This window comes from Numida meleagris, chromosome 1 (genome assembly GCF_002078875.1).
Source record: "Numida meleagris isolate 19003 breed g44 Domestic line chromosome 1, NumMel1.0, whole genome shotgun sequence".
Taxonomy (NCBI): domain Eukaryota; kingdom Metazoa; phylum Chordata; class Aves; order Galliformes; family Numididae; genus Numida; species Numida meleagris.
The window spans coordinates 187,607,683-187,634,030 of NC_034409.1; the positions used below are offsets into that span (position 1 = coordinate 187,607,683).

The 26,348-nt window shown below is 36.5% G+C and overlaps 1 protein-coding gene across 3 annotated transcripts in view; it reads right to left on the reverse strand.

The window, feature by feature from the left end:
- The window catches only part of DLG2 (discs large MAGUK scaffold protein 2), a 1,019,534-nt gene that overhangs the window by 397,649 nt on the left and 595,537 nt on the right, over nucleotides 1-26,348 (reverse strand). For all 3 annotated transcript variants that reach the window (XM_021382614.1, XM_021382609.1, XM_021382622.1), the window contains one exon: nucleotides 13,239-13,292. In XM_021382614.1, the coding sequence (XP_021238289.1) occupies nucleotides 13,239-13,292 (54 nt within the window). The remainder of the gene's footprint in view (nucleotides 1-13,238; nucleotides 13,293-26,348) is intronic.

Here is a 26,348-nt window from a genome sequence, read left to right on the forward strand (position 1 = left end):
ATGAACTGTTGAAAGCTCCGAATTTATTGACAGGTTATTGATAGACCTGCTTACACTTGAAACAAATAAGCATTGCTTAATTTTTCTTCCTGTACTTTGACAATGCATTTCCCCACTCAGTTAAAGATTTCATGATATGAATTTTAAAGATAGTAACTGCATTTCAATAATAAGAATAGCATCAAATCACTCAGAATTTACACAGTTGTAATATTGAGACTACTGTACCTATTCTTTCTAAGAAAATTGATGAATTTAGAGCTGGTTTTTATGCTTAGCCTTCTTATCAAGAAGAGATTGCTTTGCCTAAGAATTACAATATCTGTAGACTCCTATTAAAAACAAAAGCATTTTTTATTATATTTAACTGGACATTGTTTTTTAGCTGTCTTCAGGAAAAAAGACTGCTGCTTTTACTTTTATTATCATGTTCATAGGAAGACAACTACTCTGCTACTGATTTTCACTCAGCATATAATTTTGATTCCTTTGCTTGAACAGTTTCATCAGCTGCCTAACTGCCCAACCCTCCATAGAATGCACGATTGCCAAATATCTGATTTACAAGTATCCTAGGACATATCTGTCCTTTAAAAAGTTCCACTTTGTGGTATAATTAAGATAGTACATTTTACTACGAAACACCAAGGCCATTTTGGTAATTTAACAAGTACAAGATTTAAACAGCCCTGCATTATTTCTTTTATATCAGCATGATGAAAGAGCAATCTTCATTTAGCTCTTGGTCATTTCCAGACATAAGTTATTTCTTCAGTAGTTGACAAAGCTCCCTTACTGTTCTCAAGAAACCTGCTGATGTCCTTTTGATATTGTTTTCCAAGTGCATTCAGTTTCCTTTCTCACCTCATATAAACATACTGGAAAGAGTATCCTCCGTTGCACGATTTCAAATATGATTATTTCATCTTTTTGATTTGTCCTAAAGAGACTGCCAGAATTCTTTTCATGCCACTTTCATTTATCTGAGTGAGCGCATTTTATGTGCTTTTTATAAAAGATAGCCTACATCTATTTTTAATCACGGTGCATAACAAGCCCACTTCCTTCTTTTCTGCCTTATTTCTTCTAGGAAATAGGGCAATATGTTAAGCTCATTGAACAGAAATGTAACATAACATAAAACTTTTTTGTCATCACACAACTGTTCTGGTGTGAAGAATCATGAATGAAAGACTTCATGGTTTTGTACTAAATTTGTACTTTATCAGGAAAATATCTTACAATATAAGTGCAACTAATGTGTGGATTCTTCCACAGGTTTGTTGTTATGTCTGCAGAGCACTTGGCCAGCACTCACTGTTCATCCTTTAGGGAAGGTACCACCCTCAGCCTTCTCTGATTCATATTTTTTACTCCTTCTTTCTACCTTCTTTCTACATCCAAATCTGTTTTGTTCCTTCACACACAGATGCATGCTTGTATATACAGAACTGAACATATATTATCTAATCCAACTTCAACAAAACCATCATTTGTGATTAGCTTTTCACCTTACATTTTCCATCTAAACTTTTAACACAATCTTCTCTCCTAACTCCTATACTTTGACTTATTGTGTTAATATGCTTCACCTGTTTATCCTTAATTCCAAAACCTGGCCCAAGCAAAGGATTCTCTTTCAGTTTTCCCTACTTGTTCTGCTATTCTCACTCCTCACAATTCTTTCCCCTATTCAGCACCAATGTAGGTGTTTTATAACCATATATAACCTCAAAAGAGATGTGTCTATATGTTTTTAAGTGCAAGCACTCAGGATACCTAATGCTGACCCATCACAGAACTCCCAGTTTCATATATAATCCATGGCACAGATTAAAGCAGAGGTCATAATTTCAAAAGGGGATTATAGTAGATGGAAATGAAAAAAGGTCTGGGTATTAATTCTGTTTAGGGTAGCTCTTCCAAATTATTCCAAATCAGAATCAACAAAAGAAGAATTATGCAAATGACAGCTTTAACACATACAAACTTCTCTCTTTAACTAGGAGAAATTCATATTCTTTCATATTAGCTATCCAATTTAGGTTAAGCTGTCACCCAGGGTCTTGTTGTTTTATTTGTTTGATTTTTACAGGCATGAGGGAGAGGACTCAACAGAGAGTGATTTATGTTGTGTACTTTATTATTCTAATGGAGTTGCCATTTGAGGAACCTGTGTGCGTTTAACTGATTATATAGAGCTATTTTAGACTTTCAGAATTTGCACCCTAAAAAAAAAAATTCCTAAAATTCCTTACCCATGAATCTTAATTTATAATATACATCAGAGTAAGAATTTGAAGCAGTGCTTTCCAGAGAACTGGATACGGTCATTTCTTCCACAAAATTACATCCTTTCTTGTGCAGCTCAGGTCATTTCCTATACAGCTTTAGAAGTTTGCAGTCAGTCTGCTTTTCATTTTCCTCTGTGCTTCTGACATTGCTGACACCCTAACATCTGACTAATCATAAACTTTCAGTTTGTCAGGACCCTATATCTCTAGCCCTTCTCAGTTTTAGAGGAAAAGCCATCAAACTTTTCAACTGACTGAACAGTACAGTTATTTCTAGAAGTGATTTTCTTGTATAATATTTTATTCCTTGCACAAGATACATACAAATGGAAAATTCCTGTTGCTTGATTGACCTTATTTCATCAACTAAGACTATGAAGTACTTGTAACTTGAGATATACAAGGTTATTTTCCTAATGTTCAATTGCATAATTTTATTTTAAATGTTGGCAACTACGGTTAGAGTGATTAAAAGGCAGAAATTAATACATAAAGTGTGAGTTGTGTGATTCATTTCAACACTTAAGATAAAATTTTCACTCGGTTTTAGAAAGAAATCAATAACATTAACTGGCAAAATTTTGGGCAAGGGAAATACTGAAACCATTTTTTGCATTTATTGATATCCATGGCATTTTGTGTAGTAGTCATATGCTGAAATACGTAATATATACGTAGGCACACCCATTTCCTAAATAAATAAATGTATAAACAACATCTAACCAACATCATCTAATCTGTTGCACTTTATTAATTGATCGCATACTCTGACTCAGACTGTTGTGCCTAAAATAGTCTCCCAACACCTTTACTTGCTTTTAAGCCCTTTTAAGGGTTAATACTCCCTTCCCTGTACTCTCTCATTGCCTCTGAATGAACCACAATCAATGAATTTTCTTGGTTTCTTTTCTCCTTGTTTATTAACTCTGGCATAAGTACTGAAGTACTATACTCTCAGTAACTGGTGCAATCCCACTGGTGTTGTTGGGCCTGTACCGGTGTAACTGATCTTACATTTACTCATCTGTGAACATAATTACACCTGCAGGAGGGAGCAGACTTGAAAAGGTAATTAAAATTAGTTGAACTAATAATAACAATATATAATAAGGAAAATACACATAAATAATACATATGCACATTTATTAACAAACATTTACGAATTCCACAGAACAGCATTTTATTGCTTTACAAGAATTTTTCTAACAGCAGAAAGATTCAGGGTTTCTACTAAAATCTTGGAATACTCTTTAGTGAGTGTACGGGCAGGAAGCCACAGTCTCTTTGTGCTCTACAACGAAAAGCATAGCAGAACAGCTCCCTCATGCCCAATTAATTCTGCAGTAGGAAAAAAGAAAAATGCAATCTGAACGGCTGAGCCAAATTCAAAGTGGTTTTCTGCTCCTTCTCACAAGCTCTGAGAAAGAAAATTGGTGCAACTTCTTGTTCACAGGGATTAACAATGCACATATCAGAAGCAGCTAATACAACACAACTTATCACCACCTGAGTAAAGACCAACTTGTCCTATTAATGAAATCAGTCTTCTTTACTCCCCTGAACGGCCCCTGGAGTTTAGTCTCTAGTTTGAAAGAAAGATGGACAACTTTCAACAATAATATATATGGACAAAGAGTTCCATAAATTAGAACAGATTTGTGTCCGTCTACATGAAAATCAAATGCCTGGAGAACAAAATAGAAGCAATTTTCTGATTTATTTTACCAAAAAACCTTCAAAGTAATACCCACTGTCTGTGAAAGAAATAAAATCGTATTGAAAGCACCAGCTGCAAATTATGTTTGTCCTCCTCTAGGGGAATAACAAGAGGTCATATGAACAGTTGGAGACTTTTACAGTTTATAGAATAAGAAAGAACACTATTAATACAACAGCAATCTGCTTCTACTAAAGAGAAAGATGATGGTGAAATCAGGGTGATTAATCAAACTTGTACTCTGCACATTATTTGAAAAATTACTCTAGCTCAATAATTTCAAGATAAACTCAATATGTTATCCTCAACTTTCCATCACCTTTGCAAAGTTCAAGTCCTGATTTTGGACCTTACACAGGGTTATTATTATTATTATTATTTTTTATGACCACATTATTACCCAAATAAACTTGATAAAGAATGAAGCCATAAGACTTGCCAAAATCCAGTACAGTGGTTTTCTGCTTAGCTAATGTAAAGCATTGCATATTCAGAACAATATATGACTAAAAAGAATTGAAAATTATAAGGTACTGTCACCTTCATGAAGAACAATTTATATATCACTAGACAGTTGATTTTGTATGTTAATGCAAGAGAAAAAAAAAAACAAAACCACAAAAAACAATTGCATTCAGCTGTCATTCCTCATTATTATTGATCTCCACAATGTGGAAATTTATCTTGTGTGCATCTCTGCTTTCTATGACCCTCAAACTAAGTCAGACTTCTGCAGAAAATTAGGGAAGTCAGAATTTTTATGACCAGGAAAACAAGTATTATCTGTGGTATATTTGGGTTTGCTGCAATATTCAGAATGCTAGGTCATATAAACACTGATTAAAAATATAATTTACCATCAAGGCTGATTCATCCATTCAGTGTATTAAAAGTGGCATGTTTTTGTATTATGTAAAATGTGGATTAGACATGAGTCACACTCCAAAACAGTCAACGCACTGTTTGCAACAGTACGGACCTTGCTTCAGAACGTTTCCTGAAACCGTGCCGAAGGTGTGTTAGTTTTGCAGCAATACATACAAGAATATAAGGGAAGGTAACTTTTCCTAACCAATATTACTACAAATATAATACTACGTACTGCCAGGATAGCAACAAACTTGCCTTGGCTGAACTTCAAGAGGCACTTTGCAAAGTAGATCAATCAATTCCAGATTAAAAAAAATCCTTGAAATTATAAAGAAGTTTCCTCATACAAATAAATTACATATGTACCTTTGGATTGAAGTATCACAGAAACGAAGCCCTTCCATTTCAAGTAAAATAAGAAAGCAGTATTTTTATTTTTCACTTTTCATTAAAATTAGTTTTCTATTCAATATTGAGCAGTTACTTTTTCTTAGGTTATCCAAGTTCAAAGGAATACTTCTGTCTCTGACATCAGCACTTAAAATTTCTATCTAATGTCTGAAATGCTTTGCAAAATGAAGTCTTATGGAATGGGAAAGCTCTTTCTTCTTTTGTAAAATTAAAACAATTCAGGTAATGACATCAATACTGAGTTTTTTCACTTTTGAAAACATTTAAGGCCTGCACCTTTCTGATAGAGTGAAGTCTGTCTGCAAGTATCATTGTCTGAAACCACAGACATAAAGTCTATAAATAATTATTTGTATGTTCTTTTCATGTTACGTTTCCCAGTTCAGCTCAGAACTGTGATTTCATGACAAAGTAATTCAGAATAAAATTAATGCCACACAAAAAAGAGCCTCGTGTACTTCAAGAGCTTGTACTTCATGGCTTCAGACAATGGGTTGTACTAGAAAAGCATATCTGCAAGTGGTTGTGTTAACCACTGGATCCTTGTAAATCCACAGACCCAACCAGTTTTACCCGACTGCTACAAAATACAGTAACATTAACTATGGGTCTATAGTGTAATATATCAAAAATGACACAAAAGGAGAAGCTAATTCAAGGCTAGGGAGAGCAAGACAAAAACGAACTCCAAAAACATTTAACTGTTAGTGCAATGCGATTCTAGGCTGACTCAAATCTCCAAGTGGTTCAAACAAGTCTAATAGACATGCTGTGCTATGAAATCTTCAGCACATACTGATCTCCTGCACAAATTCTCTTGGATGAATTAAAAATAAAGTATAGCTGGGCATAGAGGAGAGGTATGTATACAAGTGTATATGACTTCTCTCAGAAAAGAAGGACTGATTAGAGCCATGCCTTGCTGGCTTCCCTCCAGCAGAGGCTACAAGGATGAGAAGAGCAGCCCAACAGGAACAGACTCACAAAGAGCTGTGAAACCAAAGCACTGTGCCTTGCTTTGGGGGTTATTTCAAACTAATTTCACTGTGGTCCAAAGGACCCACTGTCTGTTAATGGTCAAAGGATATCCAGAAACCCATCTTCCAGCCTAGTTTTTTTTTTTTGTCAGTAAGTCTAATTCATGAAGTGAACCTATTGCTCTCTTTAGAGTTCAATAATGCTCATTTCCTGTTAATGGTAAAGTTTAAAACACATGTCTACAGAAAAAGTCTTTTGATTGAATCTCAAGGCAAGGGTTATTCATAGGCAATAGAAAATTGAAAGTATTAGACTTTTGCAGATGAAAATGTGAAGGGGTAATTAGATATGTGACAAGGGGATGCTTTTACTCGATGAACTGACAGGATGCTAATATTCATACCGTCAGAGACAATGAAGGTTTTCTTCTGATTTTTCACATAATGTGATATGTAGCACTCAAATATGCAAGGAGGTGCTTATTTTTATGGAAGATAAAATAAGCCTCCTAAATCTTGACGTTATTTAATGATTTACATTTACTCCTAGTTAACAACTGGTGTTAAAAGTCAAAAGTCTCTAATGATGCTTAAATACTAAAAAATTCCTCCGGAATTTATAAAAAAAAATGTAGTGAAAACAGGCATCTTTTTACTCCATAATCACTTTGGCCCTTTTGTAAAGATATTCCATTCTAAAATGATATATTTTTCAAGAAAAGTTTTGAAATATTCAGGTTTTCAAAAACAATGGCTATGAAACAGAAGCAAAATAAATCAGACGAATAAGATGAATAATCTTATGAATGAGATCCATTCATACTTTTGCTTTGAGTTTTGGACAGCAATAACATGTTTTTCTATTACTAGTCATGAAATCCGTTAAGTCATCAAATAGCAGGATCCTTCTACTCATGCATGTTTCAGGAGGAACTGTGTTTTTAACTCTGTAGTCTTGTGTTACATAACACCATTTTCACTAATGATCTGAAAATATTTTACAAACATGAATTAAGCCAATCTTGTCAATAGTGCTATTATAAAAAGAAGAATCTCTTATCCCACTACAGAAATGATGACATGCAAAACACAGCAGTGACTACTAGGCCAAACAACATTGCTGTACTGTGATTCAAGGGCAAAAACAGAGAAGCCAAATCGCTGCATGTTCTAAAAGCTGGCACAGAGCTGTACCTCATTTAGATTTTTCACTGTAATCCACGTTAACTGAGAGACTGAAAGATGAGTATAAACAACAAACAAGCAAAAGTGGTGTTTAACAATCTGGAAAACATAAGAGACCTTTGAGATAATAAGATGTGCAATCTAACTTCCAAAATTATTGTCAAACTAATTAGGAGGAAGAAACAAATTTATTCAGATGCTAAGTAAATGGGTAAATGTATACAGATATAAATCCTTATATTCTTAACTTAATATATTTAATACATTTTAAAACACTGATTTATAAAAAAATCTCAATTCCAAGAGCTTCCTACCTTTTAAAAAAATCAAATTCTAATCTTTCAGACAAGAATTTCCTTTTTGTTCTCTATTACTTCTCTCTTCAAATATTTGCTCACCATTCATAGTTATACAGCACAATTCATATTCATTATGAATGCCAAATGCCCTATGCTCATGCCCTCCCTCCTTCAGCTTACTTCTTTGGGTCCATGCTGTGCCTATTTTGTAATATCTAACAAAAACCTTTAGATTAGTGAATCTCAGAAATTTTCAGATTTTCCACGCTTTCTTTGCATTCAGAATAGGAAGAACTTATTTTTCCCTGCAGCCTTTGTTTATGCCTTTATGTACCTCCTTTGATGCACTAAATCCAGGTGCACTGGCTGAGCCAGTTGACAACGAAAGCTGAAACCTTCTCCTAACCTCCCCATTTTGGCATCCTCATGGCCTCCACACTTCCTAGTACAGGAGCAACCAAGGGGGACTGAGCTCTGGGTGTCCCTAAGCACAGACCCATCAAAGCAGCCACGCAGCCATCCACATGGCCCTGACCAGGCATGCATAAAACAATGCAAGGAGTTGATCAGAGGCCACAAAAACCTAACCAAAGGAGTCTGAAAATCATGTATTCAGGAAATGAGTATAACTGCACAGAATTCAGCATAGGCAGCACAGTTAGCAAAGTGAACCAAAACTATAATAATAATAAGAATAGTAATAATAAATAATTTGGAAGAATAATGGGAGACCAATGAAATACAAGGAACTCAATGGGACTAGAAGGAGAATAAAGTATATATGTCTTAGCTCTTGTCTTCAGCAGCATCCTGCATTGCATCAAAAGTGAGGTGGCCAGCAGGGAGAGGGAGGTGATTGTCCCCCCTCTGTACTTTGCCCTCATGAGGCCCCATCTGGAGTACTGTGTCCAGACCTGGGACCCCCAGCACAAGAAGGATACAGAGCTGTTGGAGTGGGTCCAGAGGAGGGGCACGAAAATGATCAGAGGGCTGGAGCACCTCTGCTATAAGGAAAGGTTGAAGGATGTGGGCTAATTCATTCTAGGGAAGCGAAGGCTGCAAGAAGACCTCATTGTGGCTGTTCAGTACTTGAAGAGAGCTTATAAGTAGGAGGAAAATCAACTTTTGAAATGAGTAGATAGTGTTAGGACAAGGAAGAATGGTTTTAAACTAAAACAAGGGAGATTTAGGGAGGTGTTTAGATGCTAGGGGGAATTCTTGGTGAGATGCTGGCACAGGCTGCCCAGAGAAGCTGTGGATGTCCCATCCCTGGAGATGATCAAGACCAGATTGGATGGGGCCCAGGGCAGCCTGATCTAGTGCCTGGTTTAGTGGCTGGTAACGCTGCTCACAGCAAGGGGTGTAATTAGATGATCTTTGAGGTTCCTTCCAACCCAAGCCATTTTGTGATTCTATGATGCTAAGAGCTTTGTGACAAGAAGAGGGAGGAAGGGACCAACCAACATATCTGAGATAATTTAAGATTAACATGAAGTTAAGGTGAAAGGAAAATCAAACTCCATCATAAAATAAATAGGAAGGCTCACATCAACTCCTGAATACGATGCAGAAAAGCCAGTACTTTTCACTTAACTATGCAGCATTTTGGAAACCAATAAATAAATAAATAAGGCTTATTCTGTGCAGCAGAGAAACTGAGATGATTCACAGAGTATTAAATTAATGCTTCTCATTATACAATAGGATCTAAAATTTACAGCCAGAGAATAAAGAACAAACAAACTCCCACAAATGTTTAATTGTGCTTAAAAGGCCACAGAATAATTCGTTTTGTACCACTGAAGCTTCCTATCAAATTTATTCCCACGTTCAAAGCTCACCAAGCCAAAGTTTTCAAGTCACTGAATCTAGAAACAAAGCTAATTAACTGTTTCTTCTGTTCTAAATTATAAGGAATAACATACAATATATCAGAATAAGGCCTTTTCTTTCATCTTGCTCAAGAAATGTATATTGATGAAAAACAGTCCCTCACGGTATGATTTTTTCGGCTGTTGAGCTGAAAGGTTTGAGGAATGTCAACAGAACCAATAGGTTTAATTACATGAAGACATTAATGAGACAAATCACACCATTTAACAGTCGTATACCAACTGTAAAAATGGAATTTATTTCTGGTGGACTACTGGAAACATTACATTTGAAAATGCTTTGTGAACGTTAAGCATTTCTGTTACGCCCTTCTCCCTCTGATAACATTCAGGAATATTTGGAGAAGAATATGTATGAAAATGAACTGGATGTACATGGCAAAAAAGGAAACAGGGAATTAGTTTTTTGTGCTGCCAAGTCAAGAGCTAAGTGGAATCACAAGAAGTCTCCTTTTGGTACATAAAAACACTGAAAATAGCCTGACCTTATTAAGTGATCCACCAGGTTATCAGCTGTGGCTTTTAATTGTGGAGTAAAGTAGACCAATCTATTTAACAAAATTTGAAAATTCATGCTTATTCCAGTGTTACATGTTTACCTTGTTAAGTACAATGAAAATGATAGTTATTATTGAAAAAATAGATCCAATTAAGGAAAAATTACATGTAGTTTCAATAAAATTTTTGAAATAGGCTGAAGAAAACAGCCCTTTTTTGGTAAAAACATAAGTAGGTAGTGTTAGTGAAGTTTCATGAAAAGCATCTTAAGCCATCAGTCAGAAATCAAAAACTAGTATGTCAAAAACTTTCATGGTATGCAATACTTGCATATCATGGCATCACAGATTGGTCTGAGTTGGAAGGGACCTTAAAGGCATACCCGTTCCCACTCCCTGCCATGGGTGAGTCACCTCCCACTAGATCAGGCTGCCCAAAGCTGCATCCAACCTGGCTTTGATATATCGACTTACTTTTAAATTTTATTTAAAAAGTTGATTTAGAATTACTCAGATTTGTGGAATACATACTGCAGGAAAAGAATTAAGGGACAACCAATCAAGAGTAGAGAAAAATAGGATATGAATAAAAAGAATGTGGACATAGGAAGTGTGGTGAAAGTCTTAAGAACTAAAAATTTCTTCGTGTTCCTCCAACAAGAGGCTTGCTGGACTCCAAACACACTTTGAGGCATGACAGGAGCTGAGTATCAGACCTCTAAGATGATTCCAAACCTGAGGGGAGCGTTGGACACATTTCTATTATAAGGGAGGACTGATATCTAATAAACTGACAAACCTCGGTATCAACATACATGGTATTACAGGCTATATTGTGTCGAACTGAGATGGAGTTTTCTTCAGAGCAGTCCATATGATGCTACACTTATGGATGAAACAGTATTGATAAGATGCCAGTGTTTTGGATATTGCTGAAGAGAGCTTGCACAACATCAAGGATTTCTCTTCTTTGCACTCTTCCCTTTCTTTCGTGCAGTGATTAGAATCGGGTGGGAAAAGTACTGGGAGGGGACACAGCCAGGACAGCTGACTCAAACTGACCAAAAGGATACTCTACACCATATGATGTTGTGCTCAACAATAAATGCTCAGTGAAAGGAGTAGGAAAGGGAGGATGTTTGTGGTTTGGCATTTATCTCCCAAGTAAGTGGGAGTCCCGAACCACTTTCCCAAATATGAGGCTCAAGGAAGAAGTCGTTTGTCCATATGTTTGTCTTTCTCATTCTGAAGAATTTTCAAGCATACAAATCCTAATGAGAATGAAATGTCTCCTCATAAAGCAAAACCCACATGTCCGGTGGGGCACTACGTTGGCCTCAGCTGATAGGCTTCACCTTGGCATTCATTATTGGCTAGTTCCTCTTAGTAGCTCTGCTGTGTTAGGGACATAACTCTTCCCATACAAGAGGAAGTTAACCAACTCAGAATTGTCTATTTTTGCAACAAGCACCTTGTTTTTATTTATCTAGATCCCATTATGTGTTGGATACTGAAACAGCCCACAGGCACTTTTCAGTCTACTGTCAATATTTCTCTTGGATGTGTTTTGTCATTTTATTGGATTTTTGCACATGTATGTATTTGTTGTTGTCTTTTTTTTTTTTTTTTTTTTAAGAAAAAGGGACAGTAGTATAAAAGTGGCATAAAACTGCATAAGTATTGATAGACTCTGTTGAGGGAATAAATCATATTGATTGAACATCTTGTCACTAGTGTAATTGCATCTGTATTTAGGAATTCTAACACTGTAACTGTGGACTGTTCTGGGCACAGCTCCAGCGCTAGAAATGAGAACTAAAGCTCACAATGTCCTTCTTGATGGACCATAGAGAACAGTAAGTGTAAAGCGTCTCATTAAAATTGAAGAAAAGACAGACCTATTGGAAATGAGACCACAACAAATGGTTCTGATGTTAGAAAGAAAAACTAAAACTAGTAAGCTGTTTAAAAAAGCTGAATGTAAACCAAGAAATTTTATTTTACTTTTCCACTCTTCCCAATGGTTGAAATCCCAACAAGGAATTTGGTTCTCTTTCACTTTACAGCAGTGTCATTCTTCTAATTTGCTCTTGGCTATGATCTTTGCATGTGTTTTGCACAATAATTTCTAAGTTTTATAAATTGTCAGAAACAAAAAAGCTGGCAAGGACAACTGCTATTAAACTTCCTCATCACTTCTACAAGACAGAACTCAGCAAAATAATCAGTGTAGGTGGGTAAATAATTAGGTTTATGCACTGGAAATGTAAGAAATAGATATGGACACTTGACAACTGAGAGACATTAATTAGGAGCTTTAAAACAATCACTAAAAGTTTACAAGGAGAAAGATCATGTATTGGCTGGTTAGCTTCATACTACTTGTTTTTCTTGTATCCAGCCTGTTACTCTCTTTATTACATATCCATTTTGTTATGTATTTCTATGTACTTTATGTTCAACTGTGGTTGCTTTTAAAGTTGAAACTGAAAGTGTTATCAAATAAATGTAAATATATATATATATTTACATTAGTAAAAGCGTGCACTTATTTTAGGGTAAAATTGTTTAGTTTTTCTTTTTTATTTTCTAGAAGCCATTTAAACGAAAAGACATTAATAAGAGAACAAGAAGTCATCTAGCTTGTGCTGTAATTTGCCATGTACATCTATCAACTGCAAAAGGGATACAGAGAGAAACAGGAAGAGCAGTTTGCACCTTTTAAATATCGTACTGTGAATCTAGAATCTTAATATGGATGTATGCTGCTCTACAAAGGAAACAGTTGTGATTTATTTTACTAGATAGGAGGAAAAAATGAAATCACTGTTTTTTTCTTCAGAGAAAGGTTGGTTTTAGTAAGTTACAGTTTATGTGTTGAAGTTTGAACTACAAATTATGTGTATGTAATTGTGCTATAAATCACCCGACTGCCATTATTATTCCTGATTTCTTCTTCTAGAAACAAATTAGCAATGTACTTGTAAAAGATAATTAATTGTAAGATTTGTTTATAATTTCTATCCAATACCAAATAGAATTTCTGTGGGAAAATAATTTAAAAAAATCTATACAGTATACAAAATTAATACTTACATAAGGGATTGTGTCCAAGGTGTCTGTGTTGACAATTATAGGGGCAGGGCTTGCCTGAAAGGAAAAAAGAGAGAGAAAAAATGTAAAACTCTGAAAATCCTTAATATTGATATGCCCATGATGACATACTAAATTAAAAGCATAAAAGCTTATCTTCCCATTGAACTCACATCATATAACAGCACATAACTCTAGGTACCATTCAATCAGTTAAGAATGAAGGAAATAGATTCTCAACCTCCAAACCACAGGTCACCCTCTTTTCAAGTTCAATAGGCTTTGGATCACAACCTGAATGTATGATAAATAGTCATTCACCTTCTGTAAGAAATGTGAAGTATTCAGCTTTGATTTAAGCAAACTTGGAGGTGAGGCTTTCAATTACCCTTACATCACATGTCCAGTTTTTGCACTTATGCAAAACCACAGTAATCAGTTAATTTTGCAGAGTATAACACTCAAGCTATTACTTGTTTGTATTATATAACTGTATAATATATATATGCACATATATAATTAGATTTTTAAAATCAAAGCTATATATCCTGCATAGTTCATGTGCACTCAGCTGATGTTGAGCTGGAAATATAGACCTGGTTTTACAAATTTTGTGTATCTGTAAAGCTGGTCTTTAGCTCACTGATAAAACCTATATCCATGCTACTTTCCATTCACCTGAAATGCCCTAACCTCTTTCCATACAGTGGTTTGCTGGTGGTGATGCAAGGCCAAGCTCTGATCTCACCCAGCTGCACAACCCTTGGTCAGATACTGTGGATTACAGTAAATTAGTAAGTATTAGTAAAGTAAAGTAAGTAAATTAGTATGTATTAGTTGTATTAGTGTTTATCTATCCACTTTGTATGTTAGCTGATGAATGACTGCTTGTTCTTTAAAACTGTACAGACTGCAGAATCTGTTTGTGCATGGCAGGAATGAGTACAGCACTACTGAAAACACTGATCATATTTCTATTGTCAAATATTCACTGCAGGAATCCAAAACCTAATCAACATAAGCTCAGTTAGGAATATATCATTAACTAGTGCAGCAATTCAAACATTTTGAGAGTATCACACGTTCTTTCCAATTTTTGATGTAGTTATTGAAAGATAATTCTGTGTTCAAAGAAGTTGTACATTATTGCTCAACAGCTACTGATGATTAATTAATGTAATTATTTCTATACAACTGTGTAACTCACAAACAAAAACTGAAAATGAAATAGATATAACATAGTCTGTATATATCATGCTATGTATCAGCTATCATCATAATATGTAGTTCAGTACCATAGAACCCTCGAATCCTAGAATGGTTTGGGTTGGAGGGGACCTTTAAGATCATCTCATTCCAACCCCCCTGCTATAGACCTAGACCCTCCCTCTAGACCAGGTTGCTCACAGCCCCATCCAGCGTGGCCTTGAATGCTTCCAAGAAGGGGGCATCCTCCTATATAAATACTTAGTATCTGAAAAGATGTTTTATACACAAACACATTTATTCTCATTGTGCCTCATAACACTGGACACTGTGAAATAAATAAAAGCTGAAGGTCATTTGGTTACACTATTTTTAGCTTTAGGCATATGTAACGATTTATAACTCTATTATCACTGAAGGTTAAACAGGATATTTCTTTTTTATCATTTCACCTTATACGATTATTGAGCTCAATATACTTAAAGAATGATACCTTTGCAACAGGAAAGAAAGATCAGTTTTAACAATATTCTACTGTCTTTACCAAATCTTTTCTTTCACTGATTTGATCTTCTTGTTATACACAGCAGAAAGCTCTAGTATCATACATAAACAAAATTTGCAACCTTCCGAATGAAAGCATCATTCCACTGCTTTAAAAAACAATCTCTACTGAAATAACAAACATCTTTCAGAAATCATTTTCCAAATAATCCCCATACCATAATTGATTGCTTCTAACCTAGTTTAGGAACAAAGTCTTATATCCTATCAGATTTTCCTAAAGTCAATCTAACAAAACTTTTGAGTCAGAAACTAGCAGTTGTGGGAACACTATTAAAAAGAATATTTAGAGCACTTGGAATTTCATTTGGAAATTCATTTACTGCTTTATTCTCTCTCACAAGCCCAAGCAGAACACGAGCCTCCTTCACAATGCTCAGCTGCTTTCAGGACTTTTGTAGCCTTGCAAGGTTCCTGCTTCCATGCTAAAAGACTGACTGAGATGAGTTTTTTTCACATTCACACATATATTCAATATTTCACCTAATGCATATTGTGTATGTAGCCTCTTGTCCTTCTGTACATCTCCAAGAGGAGTCTGGCTTCATCTCTCTAACCATCCCTTAGGTGGCTGAAGACAGCATTTAAAATCTTCCCACAAATTCATCTCTGGTATGAACAAACAGAGCTCTCCCATAGTTTTCCTGTACAAGATCTGTGCACCAGACCCAGACACTTTTCTGCTCCACCACCTTGGTCATCCTCCATCCAGCATACTTTGGCTCGCTAAGGAATCATAAAATCAAAGAATGGCATGGGTTGGAAGGGGTCTTAAAGATCATCTAGTTTCTAACCCACTAGATCAGGCTGCCCAGGGTCATATCCAACCTAGCCTTGAGCACCTCCAGGGATGGGGCAACCACAGCTCTCTGGGCAGCCTGTGCCAGGGCCTCACCACCCTCTGAGCAAAGAACTTCCTCCTGATTATTAATCAAGAAGTCAGCATTTGTACCAGTATCAACTCAGCAGACTCATCACAAGTAAATAATCACCACCTGAACTTTGACTTGCTGACCAATAGCCTTGGGATCTCGTGGTCTGGTCAAGGCCTCACCTTCTAGGTATCTTCTAGGACTGTCACTGTCTATCTCATTTGGCTACAAGACTGAGAATTTGAGCTGAAAGCCCTGCTTACCTCAAGACAACTGACAACCACTGATTTTCCCTCATCCACAGAGCTAGTCATCTCATCTCAGAAAGCTAGCAAGGAACAATTTAGTCTTCAGAAATTGATCTACCTGTTTTTAATCACATCCCTCTGTCCATCGTAAGCCTTGGTGAGACTTCCCAGTGACACCCACCAGGATCTTCCCTTTGTTAGCCTCCTACCTAACCCTGACCACGACACCACTTCTTTGAATACAGTGATCCTCCCCTGTCTCATCATCTCCCCTACCTACACTTCCTAGAGAGCTTGTAAATAATAGGCTTTCAAGCAAGAATGTCTTTCATAGTTTATTTGAACATATAGTTTATTGTATTCTGCACCGACTGGAAAAGTTGAACTTCAGGTATCAAACAGCCAATTTTCTATTTCTGAGATATTCATCCTGATCAGAAAGATGAGCAGGAGAAAAAATTCACTGAGCAATAGTTTCAGATGGATATAGCAACTACAGCCATTCACTCACAGCTAATAAAGAATCACAGAATATTCCGAGTTAGAAGAGACCTAAAAGGATTACTGTGTCCCACCCCAGGCTCCACACAGGACCACTCAAAACCCAAACTCTGTGTCTGAGAGTGTTGTCAAGATGCTCCTTGAACTGCCCTGGGCAGCCTGTTCCATGCCCACCACTCTCTGATGAAGAATCTTTCCCTAACCCCTCCAACCCTCCCCTGATGCAGCTCCATGCTGTTCCCTCAGGCAATAATGTAATGCAATACACTTTCCTTTGGTTTGTCTAAGATACGGTAATTTGAAGAACACTGACCCTCTGAGCTACAAGACTGCATTTAATAGAAGCGTGGGAATCAAAGCTGATTTTGTTAGTTTTGTGCAGTTTGTAGATCACACTGTAAGTAAAGCAGGAGGCTTTAATCAGGCAAAGGTGAGAAGACTGAAATCACTGGAGAGAACCTTAAATATAGTACCAGCCATAGAGTACAAAATAAGATCAAAATAGTCCTGTAATTCTACCAAAGCTATTCAAGGGATAGGTCAAGAGACATTCAGTAGCTGTCAGAAGGATCTTACTTTCTGGCACCATGTGGCTATATCTGCTCTGACTTAAAAAACTGTCACATGCACCAGTCCACCAAAATCTCAAAAAAGATACGCAAATATCATTTCAGTTAAGCAGAACACACAGAAAACCAACATAACAGTCCCTCAGCTCATCAAGAATACTTCCAACTGTGCATAAATTAACAAATGCATGCAAAAAAGATTCTAGTCTCTCTCTAGAATCTCTGCCTACTGTGATCTGTCACACTCTATATAACCACAAATAAATAAAATATCTGCCTAAGTTTGAGACTGGGTGAGAAAAAATGGCCTCCTCGAAGACAAAGACAACATTATTCCTAGATTTGCCCCTTGACCTGCTCTGCAATCTTCAACAAGACATCTAATTACTCTTTTGCTAACTACTCCCAGCTATAAAGGAACTCTAGCAGAACTGGCTCTGTTTCATCAAAATTTTAAAAGAAGTGGTGGTGGCTGACAATGGTTCATGGCACAGATCCTGCTGGAAGCTATACTAAGGCACATGGAAGAGAGGAAGGTGATATGGGATAACTATCAGTGTGGCTTCACCACAGGCAAGTCCTGCCTGATCAATCTTGTTGCTTTTTATGATGGTGCAACTGCATCAGTGGACAAGGGAAGAGCCACTGATGTCATCTTTCTGGACTTCAGCAAGGCCTTTGATATGGTCCCCTATAATATCCTTCTCACCAAATTGGAAAGATATGGATTTGATGGGTGGACTGTTTGATGGATGAGGAACTGGTTGCAATATCGTTCTGAGTGGTGGTCAATGGCTCAGTGTCTGGATGGAGATCAGTGACAACTTGTGTTCCTCAGGGATCAGTACTGGGACTGGTGCTCTTTAACATCTTCGCCAATGACATCTACAGCAAGACTGAGTGCACCCTCAGCAGTTTGCAGATGACACCAAGATGTGTAATGTGGTCAACACATCCAAGGGATGGGATGCCATTCAGAGAGACCTAGACAGGCATGAGCAGTGGGCCCAGGTGAACCTCATGAGGTTCAACAAATCCAAGTTCAAAGTCTTGCACCTGGCTCATGGTAACCCCCACTTATCAGTACAAACTGGGGTATGTAAGAATAGAGCACAGCCTTGCCAAAAAGCACTTGGATGTCTTTTAAGAGGCCCTCCAACTCAAATTATTCTGATTCTATTCTATGACAAGAACTAAATCTATCTCTCTGTAGGGAGTTTTAAAAGTTTAAATGCCTAATTGCCTAACTTGCAGAATGAATTCAAATCAGTAATAATTAGTTCATGAAAGAGATAATGCTCTCTTAAGATAGGTGGCATGCAGAAAGCCCCCAGATTTTCCAATCAGATTTTAAAAACAGCAAGAGGTCTTAGTGAACACATTCACAGTTCTTCAGTTGCAAAATGAATCCAGACCAACTTCCATAAAAAGGAAGTTTACTGAGTGTAGTGGATTGAGTGATCTTGTTTTCCCTGTTCCTCATGCACTTCCCTTTTTGCTCTAATCCTTACTGATAGGTAAGTATTATACTATGCTGACAGCATACTAGGCAGGCTGTCAGCCTTATATCTAGTGCTCACTGCACAGACCTTTTTCCTGCCCTTGACTAGAAGCAGTGCTTTCAGCTGAGCCATCTCTGTGCTTTGAAGAGAAGGCATCATGCTGACAGCTGCAGTGACAGATTGGCATAGCTGGGACAAAACTTGAATAGCTTTGGGGAAAAAAATGAAGACGGATTTTTTTTTTTCTTTTTAAAGGACTTGAGCACAACAGACTTTGCTTCCACAAATATATATGAGATTGTTCTGCCTGCAGTGAGTCAGACAGTCTAGTTGCTTTTCCACCGAACGCACAACTTAAAAGAAAGATACGGTGGAAGCACTTGAAGTGGCTAAAAAGAGGACAAAAAGACACATAGTCCAGTTCATGAGCATTACTCTGCTACCAACTCTCTGCAAGTATATGAACACGACCCATACCTCAGATGGGATGAACTTTCCCTCTGCCGTGAGTGATAGCATTATCCTGGCTGACTGGCTTTACTTACAGCACTCACAGTTTTATGGACTATTGGCATCACACTGAATGTCATTCTCTTTGGACTTCTCATTTTAACAGTTGGTACAGTGCAATGCTGTATTCAACACACTAGCATGAAACTACTTGCAGAGGTAAATGGAAACTAAGACACTTTATAAATAATGAATACAGCATATCATTTTTTTAACCAAAAAACATTAAAACAAGCATGTGATCAATCTCACAGTATTCACTTCTACTTATTCCTAGTTGTGATTTTGAGCCAGAACTCTCAATTGTTTGTTTTCCTATCAAGGAGCCATCATCATTATTTATAGAATTATATTTAAGTAAACTCAAAGACATGGTGAAATTTTGAGTGGCATAACAGTGTATGCATTACCATTTTAAAAGTAAATGGAGTTCATGTTGACATCTTTTTCACAGACCCGACTTGGTGGACAGAGTTAAAGGCTCATCTTTACAGGTCACCAGCCCTGAATTCTAAAACAACATTTGGAATATTCAGCTGCAATTCCATTTCTCTTCATAACGTTAACATTTTGTGTTTTAATAATACAAAGTGGAGCATCCCCTGTATTTTTACACGAACAGAGCATCCTGCATCTCTTTGAACATTGTTTTGGACTGTTTCTGGACTTGAGGTTAACGCTGAATCAGTTTAAATTCATTTTATGTTTTCATAAGTTTCCTTCCACAACTGTTAGAAATAGAGTTACACGAACACTCGATGTGAGGAAAGATTAAATAATAATTTAGATGTCAAAGCAGTAATTCTCCGCATGCTACGAAGCATCAAGATCACAGAGCACACAGAATCACTGCTGTATATGCAGCTGAATTACAAACTGTAAGAGTAAGAAGGAGAAGCAGTAATTTGCTTCTTGCTAGGGAGAATATATGAAAGATAAGGATCCCCTTTGAACATCTAAAGAGTGACTTTTCAGTCAACAATTCTACCTCTACTTAGGGACATAAAACAGAAGTCAAAATGAGCTTTGCTTGCAGGCTTCAGCTGTCAAGAATAGAAGAAAAATTCCTCAAGAAATCCTTGAGGGCTTTCCGTATATATATAATGTAACCTCACACAAAGCCTTCTAAAGGTAAATAGTTCCATTCAAACAAGGTGGCATTATTTTGGGGCTTGGGGCTTTGTGTTGGTTTTTACTTAATCTTAGGAGTAATTTCCTATTTAAAATCGCATTAGCTGCGAGATTATTTAAATAAATAAAAAATGATTTGGACTTAACGGAAAACTAACTTTGTGTGAATCCACAGGTTCTCAGAAGAATGACAAGAAAGCACCTACTTCACAGCTGTTGAAGTTTCACTGTCCCAACATTGTCTGTCAGCAGTTTGAATTAGCAGTGATTAACACAGCAGTAACTTTTTGCCCAATATCTGATCCACTGAAGGACACAGAAATGTCAATGGAAAAAGCTCTATACAGAATGACTGATAATTATGATACCTCTGAATTTCCAGTGAAGATATCATTCAGCTAAATGTTATTACCCATTAAATTTTGAGGTGATAACCTTCCTATCACTAGATAGAGTGGATCCATCTGTCTCATTCTAGGATGCCAAATGCCATAATAAGACTCACACAGAGGTCCCATTATCACATCTCTCGAGTCACAAAAGAAATTGATGAAACCTCTCTTACACCAGTGTTGTAGCTTTGAACAGAAATTCAGGCCTAAATTCTGAATTTAGAAATAATGCTTCAGAATGCGTTCACGGCCTTTGGAAAGAAAATGGACCATAAGCACTGATTTGTTACCTAGATCTCTGTTCTGTTTTCCGACCACTTACTCCAAACTCTGCATCAAAGGATATCACTTCAGAAAAGAACAGATCTAAGCAATGCAAGCAATGCCATTTTCCGGTATGTTCTTAACTCTGGACTTGGAAAGTTTGGAATCACGAGTAAAAATAGAAATCCATCAGATATGTTCTTTTCATTAGTGTATTGTCATCAAAATCCTGACATTTGAGATGGATATATTTTTTTCAGATTTTATTTCATTCACAACCATTTTAGAAGAAGATGAAACATCTGAAAAATCTGCCTTAACACTACACTCAGTGGAAAGATACACTACAAAAATGAAGGGTTAGGGAGTGACTCTACATAAAAGCTAAGTGCTAAGCTAATCTACTTTCTATTATGCTATCAACACACATTGTATCTTTCATTTTAAACTTCTTAAAGGTGTTCTGCCATATCTAATGTACCTAAAAATTTCTGGCTAAAGTCTTTAGGAGTCAACATTTAAGCCAGTATGTGTCTACTCAATATTAGTTTTGGTTTTCTCCTGGCAATATTTCTAGAGTCAACTGATTCATGAAAGCAAGGTAACTCGCAGTCAAGTTTTCAGGTATCAGGGATATATATATATATATTTGTGCTGTTTCATTCTTTCCTTTGTTTTCCTTTCCCTTTTCCTTTCTTTTCTTGTGCCAGTTGCATATTTGTTCATATTTAATATTACTGTGACATTTGTGATATAAATAATTTAGCACCAATTAAATGGAGTAATATTCTGCTTTCAAACTGACTTCTATAATTTTTAAGCATTTTAGCTACATATTCAGAAATTAAAAATCCATAAAAAAAGAAAAGTAACACTAAATGCTTATGACATCAACAGACATTAATAATTGAAAACTTACATTTTCTTGAGCTTTCACATAGTTTCTCAAACATTAATGATTTAACTTTTCTGTACATTGTATAAGTACTAGATTTATGAAACATAGGTTGGTAATTTTTTTTTTTTAATAATATAGTGCAAACTTCAAGAAGAGCTGCATAAGGAGAAGAACAGGAAAATAATCTCAAAAAGCTGTCCAGTTCTTTTAACTGAAAGGTGTATTACTTTACTGCATTACACAAGTGAGTAGGCTACTTCATACTGATGTAAAGATATTTTTTGCTGCAACGGGATTTTAACACTCCACAGGCACTATCAAGACTAACGGAAAGGAAAACCTACACACACACAAAACATGCACATACACACGTGCAAACATGTAGATTATTGAAGAAAAATATGGACTCAGTTTTAAGGCATCTTTTTTGACAAAGACGCCTGCTACAAGTGCATGATTCATCCTTGATGTGATCAAAGACATTAATTCCTTCCAGACAGAGGAAAACAAAAGCAAAGCAGATATTCCTCTTTATTATTCAAAAAGTAAGTTTTGCTTGTTTTGCTACCTTTTTACAGTCTGAAGGTTGAGTGTAACATTTGTTGCTGCAGGGAGAATTTTATAACTGATGCCAAACCAGAAACAAATGGACTAAAAATTTTAATGCAAATGAAGATGATTAAAAAAAAATATGGAAAACTAAATGTGAAATACAGAAATTAGCAGAATTCAGTATCTGTTCAAGAAGTTTATCAGACCATAAAGAAAATTCCAAAGAAGCAAGCACCTGCTTCCAGTAACTGATCAGTGGCACTGAGAACTGTAGACAGTAGCCCCAAACTAAGGTGGTCAGTGAGAAGATATGATTCTACGATTCTATGATTGTATGATGCCAAAGAGCCATCACTTCTGCTTAGCCAGAGCAGAAGAGAAAACAGCCTGCAGCCAAAAGTCTACATCAAAGGGACAGAGTAAGAAACACACTGAGGAAAGATTGTTCAGAATTAGAGAAAAGTTCCCGAGTCAAACAGGAAAAGGAGCAAAACCACCACTGAAACTACTTCAGTACTGAAGTTACCATAAAAAGATCTGGGCATTATTGTTGTCCATAAAATATATAATCCTAACTCTTTTATTCTGGTTAAATATGTACAGGAGGAAAACGAGTTTGCCACATGCTTTCATTTAGTTAATGGATATTTAGCAATAATTAGGAAGAACTTGGTGTTAAACTTAAATACTTGCAACAAACTCAAGTTCAGACTGGGTTGTGCTGGATAGAGTAGGGTTTTAGTTTTTATGTCAGTAGAAGTAAACTTCTAACCTAACGTCCTCTGAAAGTTTTAATTGCTGTCCCAGAGTGTACCTTCATGTCCCAGAATCACAAGGTGATGAATAAAATTAAAAAAATAATTTCATATATATAGCTCATCAACAGCTTGTTTCAAACTCTGAACCTGGGCAGGAAGACTGCACTCACAGTACATTATCTCAAAAGATAAGAAACATCAGTGTTTAAAAGCAAAACTTCACTGCCCAAAGATCAATTCAGACTTTTTATATGGTTTTGCCTCAAGTGGAATAAAATGCATTTCTCAATGGAGAAGCACTGTCTTAAATTACAACTACAGTGTTATTTTACTATAGCGTGTGCCAACTGTTTTCTGTCCCATACTTTTTCCCTAAGATCCTCCCATCTCAGGGACTGGCTCTGTAGATGACCTAGCCATGCTGAAATGGCCAGAGGAACAAGGAGAGACCAAGAGGAGCTGCTGAGGCCTGGTCTCCAGCGCTGCCATCGTGTCACTGAAAGGGCTGAGAGTAACCAGCAGCTGGTCTGGAGTGAAGCTGAGCCTGGGGAAGGGGAGGACAAGTGTTTTCCCTAAGCGTTAGTTCTACTGTTTGCCTACTGTTCCTTAATATCCATCTAAAACTTAAAAGTTTATTTTAATTTTCAATAAAGTTAAATTACCAAACTCAAGTCTCCTTTGCTTTCAACACTCTTATTCTGAAATTTCACTACAGAAGAGGTATTTGTTGAGTATCTTTTCTTTATTCATCCAATTTTCTGATAAATGTACAAATCATGCATTGTAGGTGAGACTGGAACACCAGAAGAAAGGAAAAGAGTTGAAGTCTCAATTAGAAAATGTTGCCTTGAGAAGCACAGAAAACAAAGTGGAAGGAATAGAGAGGTGGAAGTCAGACTCTTCTCCCCAGTAACTAGTAATACGATTAGAAGGAATGGCCTTAAGTTGTGCCAGGGGAGGTTCAGGCTGGATATTACAAAAAATTTCTTCTCTACAAGAGTGCTGAGGCACTGGCACAGGCTGCCCAGGAGGGTGGTGGAGTCACTGTCTCTGGAGGTATTCAGGAACCATGGAGATGTGGCACTGAGGGACATGGTTAGTGGGCATGGTGGGAATGGGTTGACGGTTGGACTGGAAGGTCTTAGTGGTCTCTTTCAACCTTACTGATTCTATGAATACACAGCCACAAGGAAAGTTAAAGTATTATGTACAGACAGCAACACATAAAACAGCAACTAATTATTTTTCATAGACAAACTTTCCACAGCGAAAGAAAGCTACATCTTCTGCTAACAAGACAGTACTAAGACAATACTGCTGTCCAACTCTTAATTCTAAGAAATAGCATTTAGCAAAAATTTCAAAACAGAAAATGAACAGAACGTGGCACCATAGGTTTGTAGAGTGATGGAACTATGTAAAGTCATCTCAACTTGAGATGAGCACTAACAGTGCCATTAAAAGAATTCTACTATATATCATTGCTTAAAAAAAGAAAGCACCAGGATCCATCATAATTCCAAGAATTACAAGCATGACTGGAAGGTACAGCAAGACCAACAGTCTTTCAAAGTAATTATATAGGACTAAAAAAAATACACCTTATGAAATCAAAATTATAAATCCCAGAAAAATTGAACTCAATTCTAGTTAAGAAATAATCAAGGGATGAGTATGTGCAAATAAATCTGACTATACCAGCAAGACAGACTTAACAATGATTCTATGATTCTAAGATGCTTAAACAAAAAGAAAAGAAAGAAATTAAAAAAAAAAATCTTTGAAGTTATGAATGATGATGTTAAACACTTCAAATCAGCAACATTTCCTGTTTTGCAACAAACAGTTTGTTATTTTTAGCATGGGAATGTTTTCCAATTCTGTGCCAAAGACAGGTGAGTAGATTTTACACACCTATACAACTACACGGCAATTTCATCAAACAATCATATAATTTCTCTGAGGAGAAACAGAAACCTTGAAATTTGTATAAACTTAGGCTAAGCACTAATATGTATACTGCAGGCAGCACTCGCATTTTGGGATATGGGAAAAATGACCTATGATGTCTTTCCCCATCTTTACATTTTAACATTCTATCACTTCTAAATAGTGCTGTTTCGGAGAGAATCAAATATGGGAACAAAGAGAAAAAAAAATGGATTATCTTAAAGTGAAGAAAAATAAATGCGGGCAATTATAACAGTGAGTTACATAGCAGCAACAACACGGCATTCTAATGGTGAGTTAGTCAAAAAAGTAGCACAAGGCTATGAAAATATGACCGTCCCTTGACTACAGGAACTGATTTGAAGACATATTTTCTTCTTTGTGAAACACAGAAGTCTAGGGTGATATTATTCTTAGAAACTAATTACAGTGACCTGGGCAGGACTAGGAGAGTTTTGCGCTCTCTGGATTTACTCTGTGAACATGTAACTCAGAGCCACTTATCCACACGACGAAACAACCTTTCTTGTACACAGAAACAACACTGACCTCTCGCTGTCACCATATCGAACAATGAATGTAACAATCACAGAGAAAACCTAAAAGCTGTCATAACCAATCTACCAAGATCGAGAAGATGGTTTTGCAAATCAATTAGAGGAATTTCAAATGTCACAACATTTCATGCATTTACATAATCCCACTCCCAAATACTGGACATCAAACATTAAAGGGCAGCTTTGTTCTATAATAAAATAACAATAACAATAATAGTATGAAAATAATAAAACCTGTGAGTGTGGTACTCGAATATGATGGAGATTTGGTTTGTCTGCTTGTTTGTTTTAATAACTAGAAAAGCTCCAGGACAGGACTTTCAGAAACAAGCTTTGATTACTGTTAGGAATGAAGAAGACGACACATCCTGACAAAGAAAGCAGCGGAAGTTATGCACTATATATCAAGTGATAGGAGAGAACACCAGGAAGAGGATTAAGCATGCATTTAGAAACACAAAAGGAGCTGTCTGCTTAAGGCAGGATGGATGTAGAGCACAGACATCCAAATCCAAGAGAGCAGTCTGCAAAACAATCAGCTTTAGGAACACAGATTCCATTTGTGCCTATAGAACAGTGCTTCAATATCAGCTGCAAAAAACAACGTCTATCTCAAACAATGGACATTCATACATGAAG